At 48.2% G+C, this 22,344-nt stretch overlaps 1 protein-coding gene across 2 annotated transcripts; it reads right to left on the reverse strand.

Moving 5' to 3' along the window:
- Positions 1-2,980: 2,980 nt before the first annotated feature.
- ATXN1 (ataxin 1) lies at positions 2,981-20,365 on the reverse strand (the record flags this gene model as incomplete). 2 transcript variants are annotated; one of them, XM_080710647.1, is made up of 2 exons in its annotated part: positions 2,981-3,514; positions 18,500-20,365. In XM_080710647.1, the coding sequence occupies 2 exons, from the start codon at positions 20,363-20,365 to the stop codon at positions 2,981-2,983; spliced, it is 2,400 nt and encodes a 799-aa protein (XP_080566773.1). The 2 variants fall into 2 exon arrangements, with proteins under 2 accessions (XP_080566773.1, XP_080566772.1); XM_080710646.1 differs by having other exon boundaries at positions 18,479-20,365.
- Positions 20,366-22,344: the final 1,979 nt, after the last annotated feature.

The following is a 22,344-nucleotide window of genomic DNA, read 5'->3' on the forward strand; positions in this document are numbered from 1 at the left end:
GGGCTCCTGCAAGATCCCTGCCCCGGCGCCTGCATCCACAGCACGGGGAAGGTGGGAGGGCTCCCCATCCTGGCTTCTTCCCGCCAGCCCTTCTCCAGCCAGACAGAGAAGATGGACTGACCCAACGAGGAAAAAGCCAAGAGGGAAGGAGCTTTACCTAGATAGCACACTGTTCAGGCTCTTGGCACAGAAAGTATTGCACATGCTAAGAAAGCCAGATAATGAAATGGGACCAATGTGGAGAGAGAACCAGTGACTTTTACAACTCCTATACTTGAGATAGAACCACAAATGGAGAAGATGATGATGATGATGGTGATGTTCCTATTGCTACGAACCGTGTGTGTTTTCCCGTTTTAGTGTTGGTTGAGTGGGTGTGTGTCAGTTCAATGCTGTAGGAAGCCAGAAGATGGGGCATGTTTTTCTGGGCCCACATGAACTGTTTGTTGCAAGTAGTGGTACCAATGAGATCAAAGTCTATGTGGCAGCCCCGTATTCCTCTTACCATCAAAGGTTAAAAAAAAAAAAAGAAAGAAAACCTAATAATTGCAAGTGCCCTGAGCAGAATATATGGAAGATTAAGCAAGTTCTCTAACAGAAACATTAAAAAAAATACAGCACTAAATAAGCAGTGTGACCACAAGAAAGGGCCCACCCAAGTTTTGCTAGCATGCTAAGAGGGTAATGAAATTCAAGACCAGGAAGGATTTGAGCTATGCTAAACCTAGTCAAATGTTTTTGGTACACCCCAGAAAGTGGTTTATAAAAATCATTAGTCCTGCTGAGAGCTAAATGTAAATGAATACTAGATAGCCAATGTATGGGTTGATATTAGGATTTCTTTTTTAATTTGTGAAATGGAAGAGTGGTATTTCAATGGTAAATGAGAAATCAAATCTGTGTTTGTTCTGGTTAGCTGCAGCCATCCAAGGAAGAATATTTAAAAACTTCTCCCTAGTTATAAAACATATTTTTGTTGTTATTTTTTAAAGCACTTTAAGATGTACTCAAAACCCACAAAATGATATTCTAGATTTCTGGGAATGAAAATATTTAAACTTTATGAAATACCTTTTCTGGGTTTGTACCAAACAGTAAATCTTGATCTGGTAAAAGTCATTCTGAAAATAATATTAAAAACAATAATAAAGTAATTGTTTTTTTTAAAAAAAAAACTTGCTCACATATATAAATGTCATTATGGGAAACTCTCTTAATGAATCTGAAGACAATTCTCAGAGTTGTCCTGCTAAGTAAGACCTGGCTTTTCATGACAGATGTGGTAGAAAGACCAAAATGAATTTTCAAAGAAACATAATCTTATAAAATGGCCTAAAGTTTAGGCAGGTTAGAAAGTAATTTTGCTACATTTATTTATGCTCGTTCAGTCCCTCAAACCTTTCCCACAATGTTATTGGATAAAAACTGCAGGAATATCACACAAATTATAAACTCAAGATGTGCAAATCGCAAGGTTCTTTTTAAAAGTTCATCTTAAAAACACTGGACAAAAATGAGTATTCTTCTCTCCATCCCCTTTTCTCTCAGTTTCTCTGCCAACTCTGCATATGCCTTTAACTCTTCCTCCAACACCAAAGTGACAAGTGCCTCCTGTCAGGTAGTACTTGGTGGTCATTTACCGTCACACATACATCCCTTTAAACCACATTGAAACTTTCCAGAGCTTGCTCGTGAGCAGCCGGGCAGAGCTGAAAACAGTTACAGTGTTGAAAAAATAAAAAATAAAGAAAGCAACTTAAGTTTTTTTTTTTCCTTTTGTTTTTCTTCCCAAAGAGTTTCAAGTGAGATACAGTACTCATTGAATGACACACCAAGATGCTTGGTAATAAAGTGTGAACAGCATTTGAAGTGCTTAGAGATAATAATAAATGCTCTTCTTCAAAATCTAATTCCTCGTGTCACCCTGGAATCGGAAAAAACAGTGACACCCGAGTTGTCCATAGTCATGAACTATAAACAGTACTAGAGTTAAAAGACAAAAAAGATTTTGCAAATTCAACCCGGAGAGCTTGAGGCTCTCACCGAAAAGGGCAGTCTGCATCTACCTCTTGGGAACAAGTCAATGCAATCACCTGATTGGTACTCCTAACACTGCACCGCAACCATCATGGGTGTTCCCCCGGCCCCCGGCCCTGCTCCCACCGCCCCGCTGTGGAGCGAACTAGGCTTCCCTGCCCACCACGACGCCCAGGCGACATCACCACACTAGTAAAGCACAAATGAAACCCCGTGTGTGGCAGTTGCTCTTTAAAAACAAACAAAAATATATATATGTATATATATATATATATATCAGTGCAGTCAGGCCCCATAGGGGGAAATATATATCTATATGATTTAAAGTTGCTTTTATTGTAAAATAGGTTGGAGAGAAAAAAATGTTCTTTGAAACTGAGCTCTTTCCATCTGCCCTCTGATGCCTGTTCCCCCGAGATGCCCCGAAGCTGGGTTCCTCGCGGGGTTTCCGCATGGGGCAACCCCAGAAGCACACACAGCTCTGGACACAGCCCCGATGCCAAGCTGAGAGAGAGGCAGAGAAAAAGATGCTCATTTGCCACCTGGGCACCCATGCCCCCCCCCCCCCCAGGCACGCAACCCCTATGCCCTCCTGCAGGTCCCTTCTCATGGAACTTTCTCATAAAACTAGCGGGAGTCGGTGCCCATGGGATGCTGCTGGAGCAGGCAGGTGCGGGCGAAACCACATTCATGCCACCCAGGATGCCTGGATCTCAGATTGTCGCTGCTCTGACCTACCCTCCACCTGCCTGCCCCTCCACCCCGGACACTCTACAAAGTGTGCGCGCCGGTCTCCCGAGACACACCGCTGTAACTAATGACAAGGTTAGAACAGAAACCTAAAGGAAAGGATAACATGTAAATACTGTGTTATTTAGCCTACAGTACAGTAATCTGGATACAAATGGTACGGGAGAGCCGAATTCCCGTCCCCGCTCGGCTTCTACTTGCCCACGTTAGAGCGGCCTTCAATGCAGATCTTAACCTCCTGAGGAATCAGCGAGGGCTTGGGAAGAGTCCAGGGCGGCTCCTCTTCCGACTGCTCCAGCTTGCGGGTCTCCGGGGCTGACCATCTCCTTTTCCTGGCGGCCGAGGGCTTGCCGGGGGGTTCTATTTTGGTGAGGAAGGATGCTGCGGGCAATCCTGTTTTTTCGGGAAACTTGAGTTCACCATTCTCAGACAACATCTGGGCACTTCCCTGATTGATTCCATTCTCCTGCTCGGCATATCTGTGTCTGCTGCCTGCCAGGCTGTCAGTCTTTGCGTGTTTCAGCAGGACGCTGGCAGGATCCACGGGCTGGCCCTTTTTAACAGAGCCATTCTTCAGGTTCTTAAGGGTCAGCGAGATGCAGACATCCCCGACCGAGAGTTTGGAACACGGCAAATCAAAGAGCTGGCTGGTCCTCTCCGGACAGCAGGATGACCAGCCCTGTCCAAACACAAAAAAAGGATACTCTACCAAAACTTCAACGCTGACCTGCAGGAACAGAGGAAGGAGGGAGGAAATACATGAAAATGGTTGATTATGGTTTCATCTAATGCACGTGCATGGTGGGGAAGGGGGCGCCTCTAGACTTTCTTCTTCCCCCTAACCCCCAGCAACACACTAAAAATGAGGCTCCCCACTTCCCACTTAATTGTAATTACCATATTTAGATGTTGGGCAGAAGCCAGGGTGAAAACTGTCCAGTGTAAAAGTCCATTCAGCATTTGAAATGTTTTACTAAATATTAGCTTTACAGTGGGTGGTGTGTGTGTGTGTGTGTGTGTGTGTGTGTGTGTGTGTGTGTGTGTGTGTGAATCCAGGGGTACTGTACCTATGATCTACACCCCCAGCCCTTTTTATTTTTAAACAGGATTCCACTAAGTTGTGCAGGCTGGCCTCAAGCCTTTGATGTTCCTATCTTAGCCTCCCAAGTAGTGGGATTACGGGCATGTGCCACCATGCCTGGCCAGGTCTCTGTTACATGAAGCACTGACCCTCTCTCTAGCAATGACACAACAGCCACCTAGCATTTGGCAACCAGCGTGGCGGCTCTGTGGGAAACTCAGGAGCCCAAGCCTTGGCCTACACTGGCTGGCTCAGTGGACAACAGTCATTATCCCATTTGACAGGACCAAGCGCGGATCAGTGAGACTGTCTGTAAACTCCACAAGGAAGGTACGTAGCGTTCATTTCTATGTCCCTAGTCGCTGATTGGGGAACTGGCCGGTGGCTGGAGACTAATATTTACTGGCTAAGTATATTCTAGGAATTCTAGAATTATCAATAAGGGCTAGAGTAACTAGAGGAAGCTTCCCAGGATCCTGAATGTTGAGCAACATTTGGAGAGATCTGGGAGGAGGTCACTGTTGGAACACGGACAGTTCAAGAGTACGGTTCACCCACAAGGGCAAGCCCTACATCTAGTCTCTGCTGTTTTTGTTATTTAATGATAACAGAAGCCCAGCATCCTTTTAATAGCTGACGTTTCTTCAGGCCACTGTGGGTCCATGATGGACCTAAGGAAATTGGGTGAAGATAGCCCTAGTCCTGAAGAGGTTCACGATCAAGCAGGCCAAAGAAACCATGGTTGACAACTGCCCATCCTCATGGTGGGTGGGGCTATGGAGCTGGGAGCAGCTGCTGGAAGGCAGAGGAAAGGCATCTACCAGGAGGGAGGGAGGATGAGGTTATGCTGTGCTAAAGAGATGTGATAGGGAGCGAAAGAGATTCCCGGGAGCAGCGCTGTGTGAACGAAGGCAAGGAGAGGGGGCCCAGGGCTTGCAAACCAGCCAAGTCCACCTGCTGCCTCAAAGTGAGGCTGAGACATGCCACAGGTTTTTAGAAATTCTCACAAACTACCCAATCTCTTCAACTTTATCTTAAAACAAAAACAAGAAAAGGGAGTCATTTTGAAAGCCAGTTTTCAGCAGTCCTTTTAGACGCAGGAGGCTAGATCATTTGCACAAGGCCTCCTGCAGAGGACAACTAAAACTCTAAATACAAAAACAAAAACTGTGCAAAATGCAGTTTTCCTTAAGGCACAGGACAGAAAACAAAGCAGACAGTTACTGGGTCAGATCAAGAGCAGTGATGGCCAGAGCTTTGTTTGGGGCCTGTTCTGATCATTCCAAAGTGGAATGAATGGATGTGAAACCAAATGGGCTGTTGAGTATCTCAAAGCATGGGGGCAGGGATGGGTCTGGGGTACAGAAAGGGGGTGTTCTTGGGCAAACCCCACTCTGGGGGCTGTGGTCACTAAGCATTGTACTCAGATCGAAATTTCAGTCCCTACAACTGCACTGCCTTGAGTTATTTCAACCAAAATTTCTGCAGATAGAAGACTAACATTCAGTTAAAAAGAAGAGAGGCATGAGGAGAGGAGACAGCACAAACACTGGTAAAGACAACAGAGAATAAAAACAGACACACAGGGGCCTCTGAAATGGAGTCATGAGATGCAGACTTTCAAGGACTATGCTCAAAATATTTAAAATTAGAGATGAGCTTGAGGATGCCGGTAGAGGACTAGAATCTTTTTTTTTTAAAGACCCCTGGAAATTCTAGAATTAAAGTTGGGCATGGCAGCACACACTTGTAATCTCAGCATTTGGAGGCTGAGACAGGAGGATCGAGGTTACCAGACAGCCTCAGCTACCTACTGAGGTCCTTTGCAACTCAGTGAGACCCTGTTTCAAAATAAAGAATAAAAAAATAGGGCTGGGGGCGTAGCTTGGAGGTAGAATGCCCTGAGGTTCCAAACCCAGTACTGAAAAAAATTTAGGGTGGGGGGAATGTGTATATAACCTTTATAGGCTGAGCATTCCTAATCCAAAAAAGAAATCTGAATTACTCCAAAATAAAAAAAAGTTTTGAGCATCATGTTTGTGCTCTAAAAAAGTTTCAGATTTCAGATTAGGCACCCTCAACCTGTGTTTGTATATCGACTTATCAAGTGAAAAAGAATAGTCATAGGATCAAATGGGGATGCTCACTGAGTGTTACGTAGGGGGACCAATTTGGGACAGACCCTAAAAACCCTTTCTCAAAAAACCTAAAAACCTCTTCGAGTCCCTCTAATGACATAAAATGAGGACAAAAATCCTATATCAAATGGGGATTATTTAGGAGCATTCTCAAGTCATACAGAGTTCTCAAATGTAAATATCTCAAAAGAATCTACCAGGGTTTTGCTTATTCCCGCCTGATATCAGTCAGACATAACTTGATGTTTATAATACTAGAAGCCCTATTTCCAAACATGTTGGCCTCTTTTTTTTTTTGCTCTGCGTGTCTGGATGACCAAGTCCCTGCTCTTGGGCACACCACCTCTTTGCTGGCGGACAGCCCGACACCTAGTCATGAATAGGGTCTGGGTATGTGAACTGTATCATATACACTCCTCCGAGTGGCCAATACTCGGCCAATGTTCTGACAATAATATCTATTGTAGACACACATATATCTATTATGAAGATTTTTCACTGGTTACCAAAATATTTGTAGACTCACTAAGGCTTTTAAATCAGGCACCACGATTGATTACTCTAAAAGCTGTGCTTATCAATGTATCTATATTCACCAGTAAATAGACCATGGCATTTTTGGACATTTTAGGAGTCTTCCATTACAACCACTTCTCAAAATTCCAAAGACAGGCCTTCCTTAGAATCAAATGCTGTGGTTTGGTTCACAACTAGAAGAGTCTACTGAAACATTCAGGAAAGAAAATTAATAGGAGAAAGAGGAAAGAAATGAGTGGGGGTAGGGAGGGAGAGAAGGGGAGAATGATTGGTTTCGAATGTGCAGTGAAAGGAGCTGATGTTCCTGGGATTATTTTATTTATTACTTTTTTTATTGGTGCATTGTAATCATATATCACATGGGAATACAAGACTTGAGAGGATATACAAGCACACATCATCCAATTAGCCCTCATCCACTCCCCATCCCTTTACCTCTCCCTCCCTCAATCCCATGCTTGTTTGGCGATTACCTCTGATACATTTTATGTACCTCCTAAGTTTTAAAGAGGCTCCATCCTCCCCTATTCCATACCCTCTGATTGGTCACATTAATTGCTTCGCTATAGGTCCCTTTCTATAACTCGACCTCTTCCTGTTGCCCCTTTCCTCCTAGTTATTGCTGATTAGGGGAAGCATCTGGTTTTAATTTTCTGCGATATTTCTCTGTGCATGCTGTGTTGCAAGTACTGATCCCACTCTTGAAGGCCCCAGTCGTAGCCTGGCTACCCGGTGGACTGATCCAGACCTCGCTGGCTCAAGCAGTGGCCTTGCCTCATGGGAGGCCCCGATTCTGGTCTTGTTGGCCCCCACACCGGCCTAACCCCTCGGCTGGCTCTGATCCTGGCCTCTGTGGACCCAGCACTGGCCTAGCCTCAAGGCAGGCTCCGTCCCAGCCTCGCTGACCCTGACACCAGCCTAACCCCTCAACAGACTCCTATCCCGGCCTCGGAAGCCCCAATAGCGGCCTTGCCTCAAGGCAGGCTCCGATGCCGGCCACTGGCCCCGTCACCAGCCTACCCCTCGGTAGGCTCTGATCCCGGCCTCGGAGGCCCCAGCACTGGCCTTGCCTCTAGACAGGCTCCAGTGCCGGCCGCTGGCCCCAGCACCGGCCTACCATTCGGCAGGCTCCAATCCCAGCCTCGGAGGCTCCTGGGATTATTTTAACCTGAGAGAGTCTTCATCACTTCCAAGGCTCGTCTCTGGTTCCTTCTTCCTAAATTCTGGCTTTGCATTCTGTGCCATCCTGGGAAAGACGTCAGATGCCGCCACCAGACACACTCAACTGTGCCTTCACAAGCCACAATGGGGCAAAGGATTCTCCCGATTACCTGATGGCTGGAAGCAGTGGATTGGACGGCTCAGGCTAAATGGTGCTTTGTCTTTTTGGTGCTGGGCATCCACTTTTGAGTTACACCCTCCACCCCTTTTTATTTTGAAACAGGGTCTAAGTTACTGATAGTTTTGTCCTCCTCAGATCTGTGAACTCACTATTGTCTCAGCCTAATAGATACTAGGAAGATAATAATCTTAACTACTGGGATTATAGGCATGCACCATTATGCTTGGCTCAAATGCTATCTGTCTCCACAAATAGCCTGAACTATATAATGTTTTTTTTTTTTTAAATCTGAATGTTTGTGAACCATAAAAAATGTTTATTCTGTCTTTGGTGAGAATTAAAAAAAATCTTGTGGAACCTGTCTCAACTAAGTACAATAAAGTGTTCATAACAAACCTGTTTTTATAATTAGTTTTGTGATAAGAACATAAACATTCCTAAAGGTTAATTGATTGTTAAGAACTAGTGCAGAAATTCCATTATCATTGAAAAGGCAGCTCCTTGCCTTTCTTGAGGAAAGGAACATACATATCAAACGAGCAGCTTCGCAAGGGCGCATCTAGGTCCTGGCTTCCATGTTGCCTGATGATGTGTGCTTTTGTGTCTAATCAGCAAAACTCAAACCTGATGGGACAGACACCTCCCCACCCTCCCCAACTCAAAGTTTTTCAGGTCAAAGGGCCAGGAATATAAGTATCATCTGCTCTATCACACCACACACACCTGAATTGCAAGCAAATCCTATCGGCTCCTCTTCCAGATAGCCCATTTCTCACTACCTCTGGCACCCTCACCCTGACAAGCCAGCATCTCTGGGGAAAACCGTGGCTATGAACAGGCCCGACCGATGTCCTGTGTCTGGAGCAGCACTGGTCCTGCTGGTTCTGTTCGTGCCAAAGACCCTTGCACCTCCCCATCTGTGCACCTGGTATTCCTGTTTGGAATCCTTTTTGCTCACACCTTCCTTCTTCTCAGGAAGACTTTCCTGGGCTGCCCTATGTAAGACAACTGTCCATCCTCAGCTGTTGTTGCTGCTGCTTCTTTTCTTCCTCTTCTTCTTCCTTCTTTTATTTATTTTATTTTATTTTTTTGCTATGCTGGGTATGGAAACCAAGGCCATTCTACCCCAAACTACACTCCCAGCCCTATTTTTTCTTTATTTTAAGATAGGGTCTCACTGAGTTGCAAAGGGCCTAAGTAGCTGAGGCTGTCCTCGCACCAGGATCCTCCTATCTCAGCCTTTAAAATGCTGGGATTACAAGCGTGCGCCATGCTCGGCTCTCAGCTTATCTTCAGGTTGATTTTCCATAACATTTATCTTTTGATACATTATTTTTGTACTTTTCTGCATGCTGTTTTTTTTTTTTCCCCTCTCTTCCCTTAAACTCATTGTTCTATCCCCAAAGTTTAGGCTACTTCCTGGCATAACAGGAGCTCAGGAAAAAACCTAAAAAAATTAGCCAAGTGTGGTGACTGTAGCTTGGAGGTCGAATACCCCTGGGTTCCATCCCCAGTACAGAAAAAAGAAAAAAGAAAAAAATCTAAAAAATGTTTCCTTTCTAGATGGAAGAAGACTGCAATGGTACAAGCAGCCACCAGAGGTCACTGTTTAGACAACCAGGGCTTGGCCCCCTTGACAGACAGCTCTATGGGCTGAGCCACAGCTGCCTCACTCAGCCTTCCTCTGCCGGACATAAAACTCATCATGACTTCACACAATCACTCTTGCGTCACTCTCTGCCACTACTCTTGCTCCTAAGCGAATCATCACTAATTCACATTGTGACTCGGGGCTCCACACCTTCCCCAGGAGGGTCTCTGATTAAACCCCAATGACAGCAAGTTCATGGGTCAAGACCATAAGCGTGTGTTATGTAATCCCAGCGGCTGGCCGCAAAACATCTTTCCATGCCATGAATACATCTTTTTCCAGGCACTTGGGATGAGATGTGAGTGTGGAGAGCCTTTGTCCTTTCATTAGCTTGAAGCCTGTCTTTCATCTCTGGATGACGTGCAGCTACACCTGTGACTTCAGGCTGAGGTCACCTGCTACCCTGCCCTGCCCCTTTCTGCCCTCCTCCCTCCTATCCAGAGTCTACTCTTTTGCTCACCAGTTCTCTTAGGAGAACCCTGCCGCTCATCTCTCTCCAGCCCCCCCAAACCTACTCCACTAAAATCATTGTCTCCAGCCGGGGAGGTGTAATAGGGCTGATAATCAGGTATTCAGTGTTACCTTCTTTGCCGGGCTAATGACCTAAGATTCTCTGCCATTCTTCTATATGAAAGCTCAATAACACACCTTTAACTACATCAATAACTATTATAGCTAAACACTGTGTGTGTAAACACATTTACACTCTGGGTGTGTGTGTGTATTTTTTTTTTTTTTTTGGTGGTACTGGGGTTCCTGGAAGCCCTTCTACCTCCGTGCTACACTCCCAGACCTATTTTATATTTTTTTATTTGGAAACAGGGTCTCTTAAGCCAGCGAGGCTGGCTTCGAACCCGTGCGATCCTCCTGTCTCCGCCTCCCAAGCGCGGGGATTACAAGCGTGCGCCACCACGCCCGGCGGGTGTGTGTTTTAATCTTAGGTTGGTGCCACCTCTACATACACGCATATGTACATCTCTTCAAAAACAGGATAGAAGGAAAACAAAACGCTTGTTGTTTCACAAGGATCTCTTTTTTCACAAATGGGAAGGACATCTGCTTTACAAACCTTTTTTTTTTTTTGCATGATACTACCCCAAACATGCAAACTCTGTCTGTATCTGAGAACAATGGACCATCTCAGGTGCTGGGTTTCCGTGTGTCTTTTTGCGAAATCGCTAGATTGGGAAATTCTACCTTCGTCTGCAAGTGAAACGCTGTCCTACCTGTAAGGAAAAGCCAATGTGTGCCTTTCTTCTTTTAAAAACAGTTTGCCCAACTATGGTCTCAACATAAAGGAAATCAGAAAAGCCTGTTTGTAAAAATTAGGCGGGGGGGGGGTAAGCAAGAGATCCATTTACTTAGATGTTTAAAAATGATGAATAAAAATAGTTGCAATGCTTCGGTTGAGTGTAAGAAAATTTGTGAACATTCTATTTAAAACATTCGATCATGTTCATGTGAAGCCTGACTCAGCCTTTGGCAGAGACATTTTGGGGATGCTCAGGAAACCCGCACCCTGGCACAGCAACACCTCTAAATATGACTCCCAAAATAGAAGCCGGGTGCTTCTCGGGCCTTGCAGTGTGGCTCACAAGACCTGCTTATGAGAGGGTCCCGCTGGGAGGCCAGGAGAAACACCGCGCCCAAGCCGTGACCATGGCTGTTCTGATGCTGAGGCACTGGATGTTGAAGGATGGCACACAGGTACTGCCCCGGGTGCCCTCCTCTCTTAGGGTCTGAAAGTATGTGCCTTATAGCAAAACAGCATAAGCTGGCATGGTGGCTCACATCTGTAACCCCAGTAGTTGGGAGGCTGAGAGAGAAGGATTGCAGGTTTGAGGCCAGGGCTTGGTGACTGCAAGACCCACAGGAACTTGGCAAAACCCTGTTTCCAAATAAGGAAGTAAATAGCCGGGCGTGGTGGCGCACGCTTGTAACCCCGCGCTTGGGAGGCGGAGACAGGAGGATCGCGCAGGCTCAAAACCAGCCTCTCTGGCTTAAGAGACCCTGTTTCCAAATAAAATATAAAATAGGCCTGGAGTGTAGCCAGGGTTCCATTCCTCGTACCACCAAAAATAAAAAATAAAAAAATAAAGACGTAAATAAAAAGTGCTGGAGATGTAAATCAGGTAGAAAATCCTGGAGGGGGGTCAATCCCTAGTAAACACACACACAGAGTAAATAAAAAATATTACAATATTTGGTGTTAAAAAGACTCCAGCTAGCCTGGCATGGTTGTGCATGCCTGTAATCCCAATACTTGGGAGGCAGAGGTGGGAGAACCCCAGTTTCATAGCCAGCCTCAGCAACTTAGTGAGATCTTGTTTGTAAATAAAAAATAAAATAGGGCTAAGGTTGTTGCTCAGGGGTAGAACATCTCTGGGTTCAATCCCAGTGTTTGTCTGTGTCTTTCTCTTTCTCTGTCTCTGTCTGTCTGTCTCTCTCAGACATACACACACACACACACACACACACACACACACACACGTGCGCGCGCGTGTGCATGCGCTATCAAAGCCACAAAAACACATGGAGGAACTGAAAATACATATTGCTAACTGAAGAAGCCAGTCTGAAAAGGATTTATCCTGTAGGACCCCATCCACATGACATTCTAGAAAAAGATAAAACAATAGAGACCATAGAAAGAATGATGGGTGCCCGGGTTGGCGGCCTGGGGGCGGGCAGGGGTGAGCAGGCGAAGCAGAGGGGTTTGAGGGTGGTGAAGTTATTCTGGATGACACTGGCATGCGGGCGCCACAGCTTTATCCAAACCCACAGGACGTGCAACATAGTAAACCCTAATGCAAACTGCAATCTGCCCATACTGGTTCACAAATTGTACCAAATGTATTACACCACTGCAATATTTTACCAATAGAAGAAACTGTGTGTGTGTGAACCCTAGCTGTCTTCAATGTTTCATACATCCAAAACTACTTTAAACAATAAAATATTAACTTTTTAAAAAGATACAAACAAGCGGGACATGATAGCACATGCTTGTGAAGCTGAGAGAGGAGGATCAGAGGTTTGAGGCCAGCTTTAAGCAACTTAGCAAGACCCTATCTCCAAAGAGAAAGGCTAGGCTGGAGCACAGTGGTAGTGCCCAGGGGTTCAGTCTCCGGTACTAGGGAAAAGAGCTATAAAGAATGTCTATGAAAACCAGCTTCCATCATAAATATAGGACTGCCTATCCGGGATGATTTACATAAGAAAGGTTAAAAGAGCACATTCCCCTTCCCCCCTCCCCTCCCCTCCATGAGGTAGCCTTGCTACCTTATCTAGGTGGTCTCAGACTTGTGGCTCAAGCAAGTCTCTTGTCTCAGCCTGAGCAGTAGCTGGGACTACAGGTCCATCTTGCTGTGCCAGGATTTTATTTTTTTAGGGACACACAGCATGGTTTGCTACAGTTTTTCTGTTAGAGCCTTTCCGGTGTTTGAACTGATAGGACATTTATTACTAACAGCTAGGGCACACGCCCAGCACGGGGCTCTGCATTCAGGGCATGACCAAATATCTATTTTTTTTTTGTTTGTTTCTTTGATGCATTAGGACTCATTCCCACCAGGCAATGCACAGTGAGGGCTGGCAGGCGGGCTTGCCTTGGCTGCTAAGGGACTGACTCTGCGGGCTTATTTGTTGCTTGCATGAGTGCCTTGGCTATTTTTAGGGCTGGGCTAATCCATTCAAGGCATAAGGCTGCCTCGGATGACTCAGTCCCCAGCAGTCAAACTAAAAAAAAAAAAAAAAAAAAAATAGAGGAATGAAAGCAAAGCCATCGGTCGCCAGGCAGTAAGTACATCATTACACAGCACCGTGGGAACGGCGCTCACCCACACCGGGACAGTGCATTTTTAAGCAGCCTCCAAGGAAGTAGAAGAAACCATCTCAGGCAGCTCCAATGACATCGGGAGCTCAGCATTTAGGGAAATAGCAGCTGGAGGAGAAAAGTGTTGGCCTGAGCACTTCACAAATCATCTTACTACCACTCCACGGAGCAAATACTCATCAGAAAATTGAACCCAGGGAGCAGGAGACAGAGCGCAGGGGAGGCTGCTCATAGGAGCCGACATTTATGTTTGCCATTGGGGCTGTCCGGGGCGGGGGCTCTTCTCCTAATAGGCATGTGCTAACAATCTCGGTGGGTGGAAGAGCAGCCTGGGAGACTTTCCATCGTCTCCTGAACTGGGCGTTACTGTTAATCCATCCTTCCTCTGCCCAGCTCGTGCTTGGAAACAAAGATCACCAGCACTCACGCAGGCTGGCACTCAGAAATGGGAATTATGCGCTCCTCCGCCACACATAGGCAGAGGCAGGCGAGAATCGGCTCATTGCGCTCACTGGGTCAAAGCTCGGCCCTCGTACTAGGCTTTTATAGATTCTTACTCCTTCCATGGGGTCTTCTAAGAGCGTGAGCTCCTGTCCAGAAGCAAAGCTTTCACTTCTCAGGGCCAGAGGCACCAGCGTTGAAGCAGGGAAGGTAAATAACCCCGGTCCCAGGTTCCAGCACTCCTGGGGGTTGGGTGGGAACAGAGGCTGTGGCTCTAGCCCTGCCCCTGCCCAGGAGCCAGCCAGCTCCCTACCCGAGGACACCGTGCGGTGCTCCTGAGGTTACTGCCTGGAGTCCCATCTGGGACTTGCCACACACACAGCCTTGCGTTTGAAGACGTGGGTTATATATGGGAGTGAGGCCCAAGGGCAGCGACTTGCTTGTCGCTTAGGGTGCTCAATTAGAACCCACAAGTGGCAAGGAGCAGAAATGTATCCCCCTGTGGCGGGATGTGCCACCATCTTCCACCTACAGAGGAAGGAGCCTTCCTGGTGCACACAGTGCTCATAGCACCTCAGGTTCCTTCTTCCCCAGCCCCAGGACGTTTTGCCTGCACAGAGCAAAATGTGGGGCCCAGGCACAGGAAAACCGCAGTGACAGTGCCCAATGCATGCAAGCATTTTTTTCCTTTGCTATCTTGTCTGGCGACTTAGCCAAAGAAAACATTAGCACATCTTTCCAAAGAAGCAATTGGGAATTCAGCTCCTTAAAAAACCCGTCAAAATAACTCCCTCTCTGTTTGGCAAGGGATGGCTTCTGGTCCTAGCGCGTCTGTGTGCTGGTTAGCCCGAGGGTCCGTAAAGGTTCCCCTAAAAGTCCCTTTAATGTTTTGTTAGCTGAGGCCAATACATTTTACAAAGTCTATTCTGGAAGGTAAAGAAGCAAAAGATGGAAAAAAAAAATAAAAAACAGAGGAGGCCGAAGAGATGATCAATTTATGTGTTTTAGAGATGAAAGTAACTACTACTGAGAGAGGTAAAATAATCAATCCCACTCCCAAACCTGAAGCCCGGGCCCCGGTCTACTGCCCACACGGTGCTCACACCGGGAGTGGCCGCGGCTCCGAGGCTAGACGTTCTCTGACTGTTCACTGCAGGATTCATGTCTAGAGTCATGAAGCCATCTGCCATGTAGAAAACAACCTCTTCTTCCACAACGTCCCCAGAATTGGTGATTTTGCTGTGTAAATTCAACAATTTGCACATTTCTCTGTAGGTAGATGTCTTAGCCGTGTCTTACCATCCCAGCAGACCTAGGCAATTCCTTGGGCCGGGGAGGACAGCCTGTTAGAGAGACCCTCACAAGGTTCTGGGACTCTCCATCAAGTCTGGACAGCCGTCCCCTCTCCCTTCCCTCCCTCTGAAGGTCAACCTGTCACGTGTGGCAGACGCAGCTGGAGAGTATTTTAGCTGCAGATGATGTCAGCCGATTTCTGATAGGCTTCGGGAATAAAGTAACAAATCATTGGTTGTCCCTGGGCCTTGTATTTTTTTTTTTTTTTAAATGGCATGAAACCCAAACTGCCTCTTTAGCGGACCACGGCCCTTTTGCCCTTCCCTGCAGAAGCCCTTTTCAGCACAAGGCACCGCTGCAGAGGAGCTGCCCAGAAGACTGAACAGGCCCTGACTAACCTCCTACCTGCTGATTTGCAGCTCAGCTGCCAGCAAAGCGACTTGGTGATCTGGCTATGGTGGAAAAAAGTGAAAGAAGGTTTTATTTATTTATTTATTTATTTTTTTATGGTACTGGGGTTCCTGGAAGCCCTTCTACCTCCAGGCTACACTCCCAGACCTATTTTATTTTTGGAAACAGGGTCTCTTAATCCAGCACTGCTGGCTTCAAACCTGTGCGATCCTACTGTCTCTGCCTCCCAAGCGCGGGGATTACAAGCGTGCGCCACCACGCCTGGCTGAAAGAAGGTTCTGACTTCATACGGGAGCCAGTGACCTCATCTTATAAAAATCCTGACATTTGCTTTTTTTGAATCAGAACTTTGGAGAAATCTTTCTTGGGCCTCACCAAAGAACTAAATGATATCTCAGCTTAAAAATCTATTTGTGGCTAAAAGCTCCTAGTGATACAGGGCCCTGATGTACAAAAGCTCACAGCGTAGTCACTCACAGGCAGCTGTGGAAAACATTTTGGGAAATGGTCTTTGCTTGATCTTCTGAAAGCGCCCAAAGCAATTCAGACTTACTTGTTTGCTTTGTTTTCTTTGGATATCCCAAATACAAGTTATTCTGTAGCTATTTCCAACTTACACCTTGAGGGAGCCCTGTCACAGATGAGTATTTTTAACTCCTCAGAAAACATACATGTCCAGAGTCGGGGGTGTGATGGCACACGCTTGTAATCCCAGCACTTGGGAGGCTGAGACAGGAGGATGGCACAGGTTCGAAGCCAACCTCAGCTACTTAGTGAGGCTCTCAGCAACTTAGTGAGAATCTGTTTCCAAATAAATTATAAAAAAAAATAGGCTTGGGGGCGTAGCCTGGAGGTAGAAAGCCCTTGGGTTCCACTCCCTAGTAACACACACACAATGCCCAGAGAGATGCCCAGATAAGAGAGGTGACAGGTGGGGGCAAAGCCTGTTGGACTCCTAGCAACTTGGGCAGTGACACTGCTCCTCATATAAATGGGCTGTGAAGTGAACACATGCATGTGCTTTAAGATTTTGGAAAGGGTGGACTGAAGGATCCCTTAGAAGTTGAGAAAGCTTATCATACCTCCGGTTTTTATTTTTTATTTTTTCTATTATTTTTGTGATGCCGAGGACTGAACCCAGAGTTATTCTACCTCTGAGCCATACCCCCGGCCCTTTTTATTTTTATTTTTTTTATATTTTGTGGGCCTTACTAGGTTGCTAAGAGTCTCCTTGCTGCTGGGGCTGGTCTGGAACCTCCTGCAATCCTCCTGGTTTCAGCCTCCCAAGTATTGAGTTTATGGGCGTGTCCCACCATGCCTGGCATATATACCTCCAGGTTTTGTCCCCCCCCCCCCCCCAGTACTGAGGATGGAACCCAGGGGCATTCTACCTCCGAGCTACACCCCCAGCCCTATTTTTTAGTCTTTATTTTGAAACAGGGTCTTACTGAATTAAAAAGGGCTTCAATAAGAAGCTGGGGCTGTTTGCGAATCCCGATCCTCTTGTCTCAGCCTCCCGAATGCTGGAATTCCAAGTGTGTTCCAGCATGCCTGGCTCTCCAGTTTTTAATATGATGATGGCTGCATCTGGCTTTTTCACAAGCCTAGGGGGTCACCTGGGAAGGTCCTGACTTCTAGGACTGTTTTTTTTTGTGTGTGTGTGTGTGTGGTACTGGGGTTCCTGGAAACCCTTCTACCTCTGAGCTACACTCCCAGACACCTATTTTTTAATATTTTTATTTGGAAACAGGGTCTCTTAAGCCAGCAAGGCTGGCTTTGACCTTCCGTGATCCTCCTGTCTCCGCCTCCCAAGCACGGGGATTACAAGCATACACCACCACGCCTGTTTAAACCACATATTTCATTTGCATGCTTTGACATTTTAGGGTCTTGGCTGGCCCAGAAGGAACTGCTTCTCCTAGGTCTAGCTGATTGCTAGAGAAAGCAAAGGACTCACTTGGGAACAGGCTTCTCATAGGCAAAACAACCAAAGCCCACACTCCATCTACCTATAATGGTCTATCAGTGTCTACCTCCCTTTTCACCACAAGGCTGGCTACCAGGCAACTAGGGACAGCCCCACTGCCCCAGAGCCCACCCAAATTATTCATACTAGCCAACTCCAAGCCTGCCACCTGCCTCTCCCTTTCCTTCTCATGGAAACCACAATAAAGGCCCTATCTATGTTTTACCTTGGCCCGTTCTGCTTGGTACTTTCCCCTATGTCCTCCTATGATGTGGGGCACACTCTCTTCTTGGCACCTGAAAGTCTAACAAACCATCTTTTCAACAAGTTATCTCTTGATATTTTAGCTATACCATACCTAAATAATAAAATGCCTATTTTTAATTTTTTATTTTGGTACTGGGGATTGAATGTAGGGGTATTCTACTTCTGAGCTACATACCTAGCACTTTTTAAGTCGTCAACGTCATCATCATCATCATCATCATCATATTATTATTATTATTATTATTATTATTATTATTATTATTATTGAAACAGGGTCTCACTATTCCTAAGGCTGGCCTCCAACCCGGGACCCTCCTGTCTCAATCTCCCAAGCACTAGATTTACAGGCACGTGCTACCAGGCAGGCTAGAACGTGTCTATCTTAAAACACAGATGTTGAAATGGTAAGCAGTGCCTGTAGCATTTAACCTTCTCACCATGAACAGTGACCTGCATCTCTTCCTGATAAGATGAACACTTGAGAGGCCGGAGGACCTGGGGACCCTCATTCCGGGATCCTCGTCCCAACAGAAGACAGGAAAACAACCAGAGCGGTGACTTTTCCGTAACTGACCCAAGCACAATATGTCCTGGCCCCAATCTAACACAGCGAGACTCATTCATTTCAAACAACATTGATTTTCTTAGGCAACACTGGAAACGGCTAGTCTGAGGCCTAGGTACAAAGGAGGAAGATTCACCTAGCTAGCGGGTACCGTCCTGTGCGGCCCTGGGGCTCCTGGGCGTTACCTGTGCGCGGTGCTCCCCCACCGCGAACTGGATCACCACGACGCCGGGGCTGTGGCTGTCCTCGATCCTCTCCACGGTGCTAGAGTCGATCTTCAGGTCGTTGCTGATCTCGGCGCTCTGGATGAAGTCCTCCGTCTTCAGGTCCTCCACCTTCTTCAGCTCCCCGTTGGCCAGCTGGATGATGGAGCCCTTCATGAAGTAGGGCGGCAGCGTGGGGGGCGCGGCGGCCGACGCCACCGACTGCACCACGGGCAGGTGGATCTGGGCCTGCACCATGGCCGGGTAGGCAGCCTGCGTGACCAGGGCCTCGGGGGTGAAGTTCTCGTTCTTGGGCAGGGCGGTGGTGACGAAGGTGTGAGGCACGGCCGCGAACTGGGGTGACGATGTGACTATGGCCGGGGCTGCACCCTGCGGCTCCACGTCGGCGCCCACGGGGATGAGCAGCGGCTGGGTGCCCGGGATGACCAGGTGCTGCGGCAGGCTGCCCGCGTACGTGATCGCTTGCTGCTGGCCGCTCAGGTAGCCGATGACAGGGGCCTGGGTCCCCGCGTAGAAGGCGGTGGCCGACAGCCCCACCGGGAGAGGCTCTGAGGCACTGTGCGTGGTCTGAATGACCGTGTGGGGCGACAGCGCGTAGGACCGGTGGCCGGGCTTCCCCAAATGCAGACCGCTTTTGTCATTGAGCGTGGAGGGGGAGGCCTCCCGGTGCGTGGTCTGCTGCACCTCCAGGTCGGCCGCGGGCGTGCTACTGTTGGGCAGGACCATCACAGAAGCCCGGATCCCCGAAGGGTCTCGGCCGCTGTAGTCGGCAGGGCTGGGGTGCACCACCACGTGCCTGGACTCGTAGGCGTGTGCCACCGACTTGCTGCCGGGCTTACCCAGGCCCAGGTCCACGGAGGACGGAGCCCCATAGCGTCGACTCTTCTCCATCTCCCCGTTCAGGACCTCCTTGGCCTGCATGACCTGCTGCAGCCGGCTGCTGCCCTCGGATTTCTTGGCAGACTCCCGAGGGACGAAGTGGCCACCAGAGGAGTCTGTGTACTGCACGACCACCTGGGACGAGGGCCCCAGCGTGAGCGTGTGCGGGATCATGGTCTGATGGGGGTGCAGGTGCACGGGGATGGCTGGAGGAGAGGCCGCACGCCCGCTGCTCTGCGGAGAGCCAGAAATGTGGACGTATTGGTTCTGCTGGCTGGGTGGGGGCGACCCTGCGGCAATGAGCCCGGGAGCCCGGCCCAGGTGCTGCGGTGGCGGAGGCGGTGGTGGCTGCTGAGGCTCAACCTTGTGGACCGGCGCCTGGCTCAAGCTGCCCATGTTGGCCAGCAGTGTGGAGTAGGCCTCCAGCTGGGAGCGCTGTGATGGCGTGGCGGCCCCCGCAGCCGAGGCCACCGCGCTGGTGACCGGGTTGGCTGGCGGGGAGATCAGCTGCGAAGGGATGAAGCCTGCGTAGGGCCCGCTGTACTGGGAGGAGCCGATGAACTGGAAGGTGTGTGGCAGGTGGGCATATTGTACCGGGGATGCCGGGGTCCCCGACTGGGAGGGCTGGTATGCCGTAGGCAGCGTGGTGGCCGCAGGGACCGACCTGGGAGCGCTGGGCGCGGCGAAGTCCAGCCCCGTGGACAGTGCTTTGTGTAAACCTATTCCCTGCTGTAAACCCAGCTCCACTGAAGAAGGCCCAGGTGGCCCGTGCCTCCCGCCCCCGTGGCCCCGGCCACTGGGGGTGCTGGGGAGCCATCCCACGCCCTCCGCCCGGTGGTTGTCACTGGGCACCGCGCTGGTCTTCTCCTCCGAGGGCCGGCTGGTGGCGGGGATCTCGCGCTTCTTGGGTGGCAGGCATTCATTGCTCCGCTCCTGGTTCGATTTCATCTTTCGCCGTCCCCCCTCCACGGTGACCGTCTCACTGGCTGGCGGGCTCTGGTTTTAGTCTGATAAATGGAAAGTCACATTTGATTTCTGCAGGGGAGCCAGGTTCTTCATGAGGAATCATCTCCCCGTGGGCGCACTAGGCCAGGAGCAGGTCCGGACTCTGAGAAAAAGAAAAAAGTAGACAGGGAGAGAGGAGAGATGGGGAAGGGAAGGGGGAGGGAGGAAATAAAGATATTAGCACTGGGGGAGCCAGGAAACAGCCCAGGCAAGACTAAGACTGAGCCCCTGGGACTCCATCACAGCCCTGGCCTTAAAGCAGAGAAAACACCAGTCACGTTGGTTCGCAGGTCTTGAAGGAGGATTATTAAAAGAATCTGAGGTAGTCAAAACTTGAAAGTATTTTTTTTTAAATGGTGTTAACTCCCCTAAGACAGCCCTGGAATTCCCCCTATTGCCCTCTTCTCCCTCTCCTTCCCTCCCCCCTCCTCCTCCTCCTCCTTGAGGAAGGCCATGTATTTCTCACATTCTTCTTCAAAAGTGCTGGTTTTAGTCCTAAACTCTTCTTTCCTGGGGTGACAGAGCAGAGGAAGCCCACGAGAAGGGTTGGACCCCAGTGACGGCTAGGGGAACGGTGCCCTTGGAGCCAGGCTCTGGGAAGGGGCTGAATGCTATGTGGTTCTGCCTGTTTTTTTTTTTTTTTTGCAGTACTGGGGATGGAACCCAGGAACACTGACCTTTGAGCTACATCCCAGCCCTATTTTTTTAGTTTAATTAATTGATTATGTGGTACTGGGGATAGAACCCAACCCAGGGACATTCTACCTCCGAGCGACATGCCCAGCTCTATTTTTTATTCTTTATTTTTTTGAAACAGGGTCTCACTGAGCTGCAAAGGGCCTCACTAAGTAGCTGAGGCTGGCTTCAAACCTGCACGGTCCTCCTGTCTGGCCTCCCAAGTGCTGGGATTACAAACGTGCGCCACCACACCCGGCTTAGTCTCTTTATTTTTAAAACAGGGTCTCATTGAGTTGCGCTAAGTAGCTGAGGCTGTCCTTGAACTGCAGTTCTCCCCATTTCAGCCTCCCGAATGCTGGATTACAAGTGTGCGTCACCATGCCCGGTTTCTGCCTCGTTATTTCTGAGTGCTGAATAGAAGTTGTTGTTGAGGGCTGAGTGGTTCTGGCTGGATATTTCTGAAACCTCATCTGCCAGAGCCAATACTCCTAAGAGGCCACTTGGCTCAGTGTCCATACTGGATCTACAAAGTCTCTCCCTTGTGCACGCACACACGTACACAGCAACTCAGCAGAGGCAGCCCCAAGCCATCCTTTATAGTTCTTTATAGCTTTCCAAAAAATTCCTAATTCAGCCACTCATACAAACAGAAAACCAAAAGAAATCTGTGACAGTTGAAAATGCATTTGATTATATATTTTAGAAAAACAAATATATAACAACAAGGCTGACATACTGAAAATGTTCTTAACGAGGGTCATGTACTGGCTTTGACGCTGTCTCTTTCTCATCTATCTATCCAAGTTGTCTTTGACTTCTCTGCTCACACCACCTCCTCTGTCTCTTTGCAAAGAGCTAACTCACTGTTAACACTAGAGATGAGACCTCTTTCAGACGGATCACACTTGTGCTTTCAAACCTGGCCAAGTGTCCCCGGGGTCCTTTCTTATTAACACATAGCTCAGTCTCTTAGTAACCACTGAACTCCAGATTGTCATTATTGTGTGGAGAGACCCACGGCACACCAGCATGAGGCAGAGGACCTGCGGAACCCACAGGAGCCACGCCAAGGAAGCAGAGTGTGTAATCCTCTTGTGGATATCAGCAGAGCAGGTGTGCGTTGTCACCCGTTCTGATTCTGAGAGCTGTGGGGCCGGACTTTGAGAAGTGCAGGCCTTTGGGTTTTGGCATTTCTTTTCTCCCAGACTCTCTTTCCTAAGATCTGTTTTTAAAACAATCTGGCT

Source organism: Muscardinus avellanarius (genome assembly GCF_963383645.1).
Source record: "Muscardinus avellanarius genome assembly, chromosome: 14".
NCBI lineage: Eukaryota > Metazoa > Chordata > Mammalia > Rodentia > Gliridae > Muscardinus > Muscardinus avellanarius.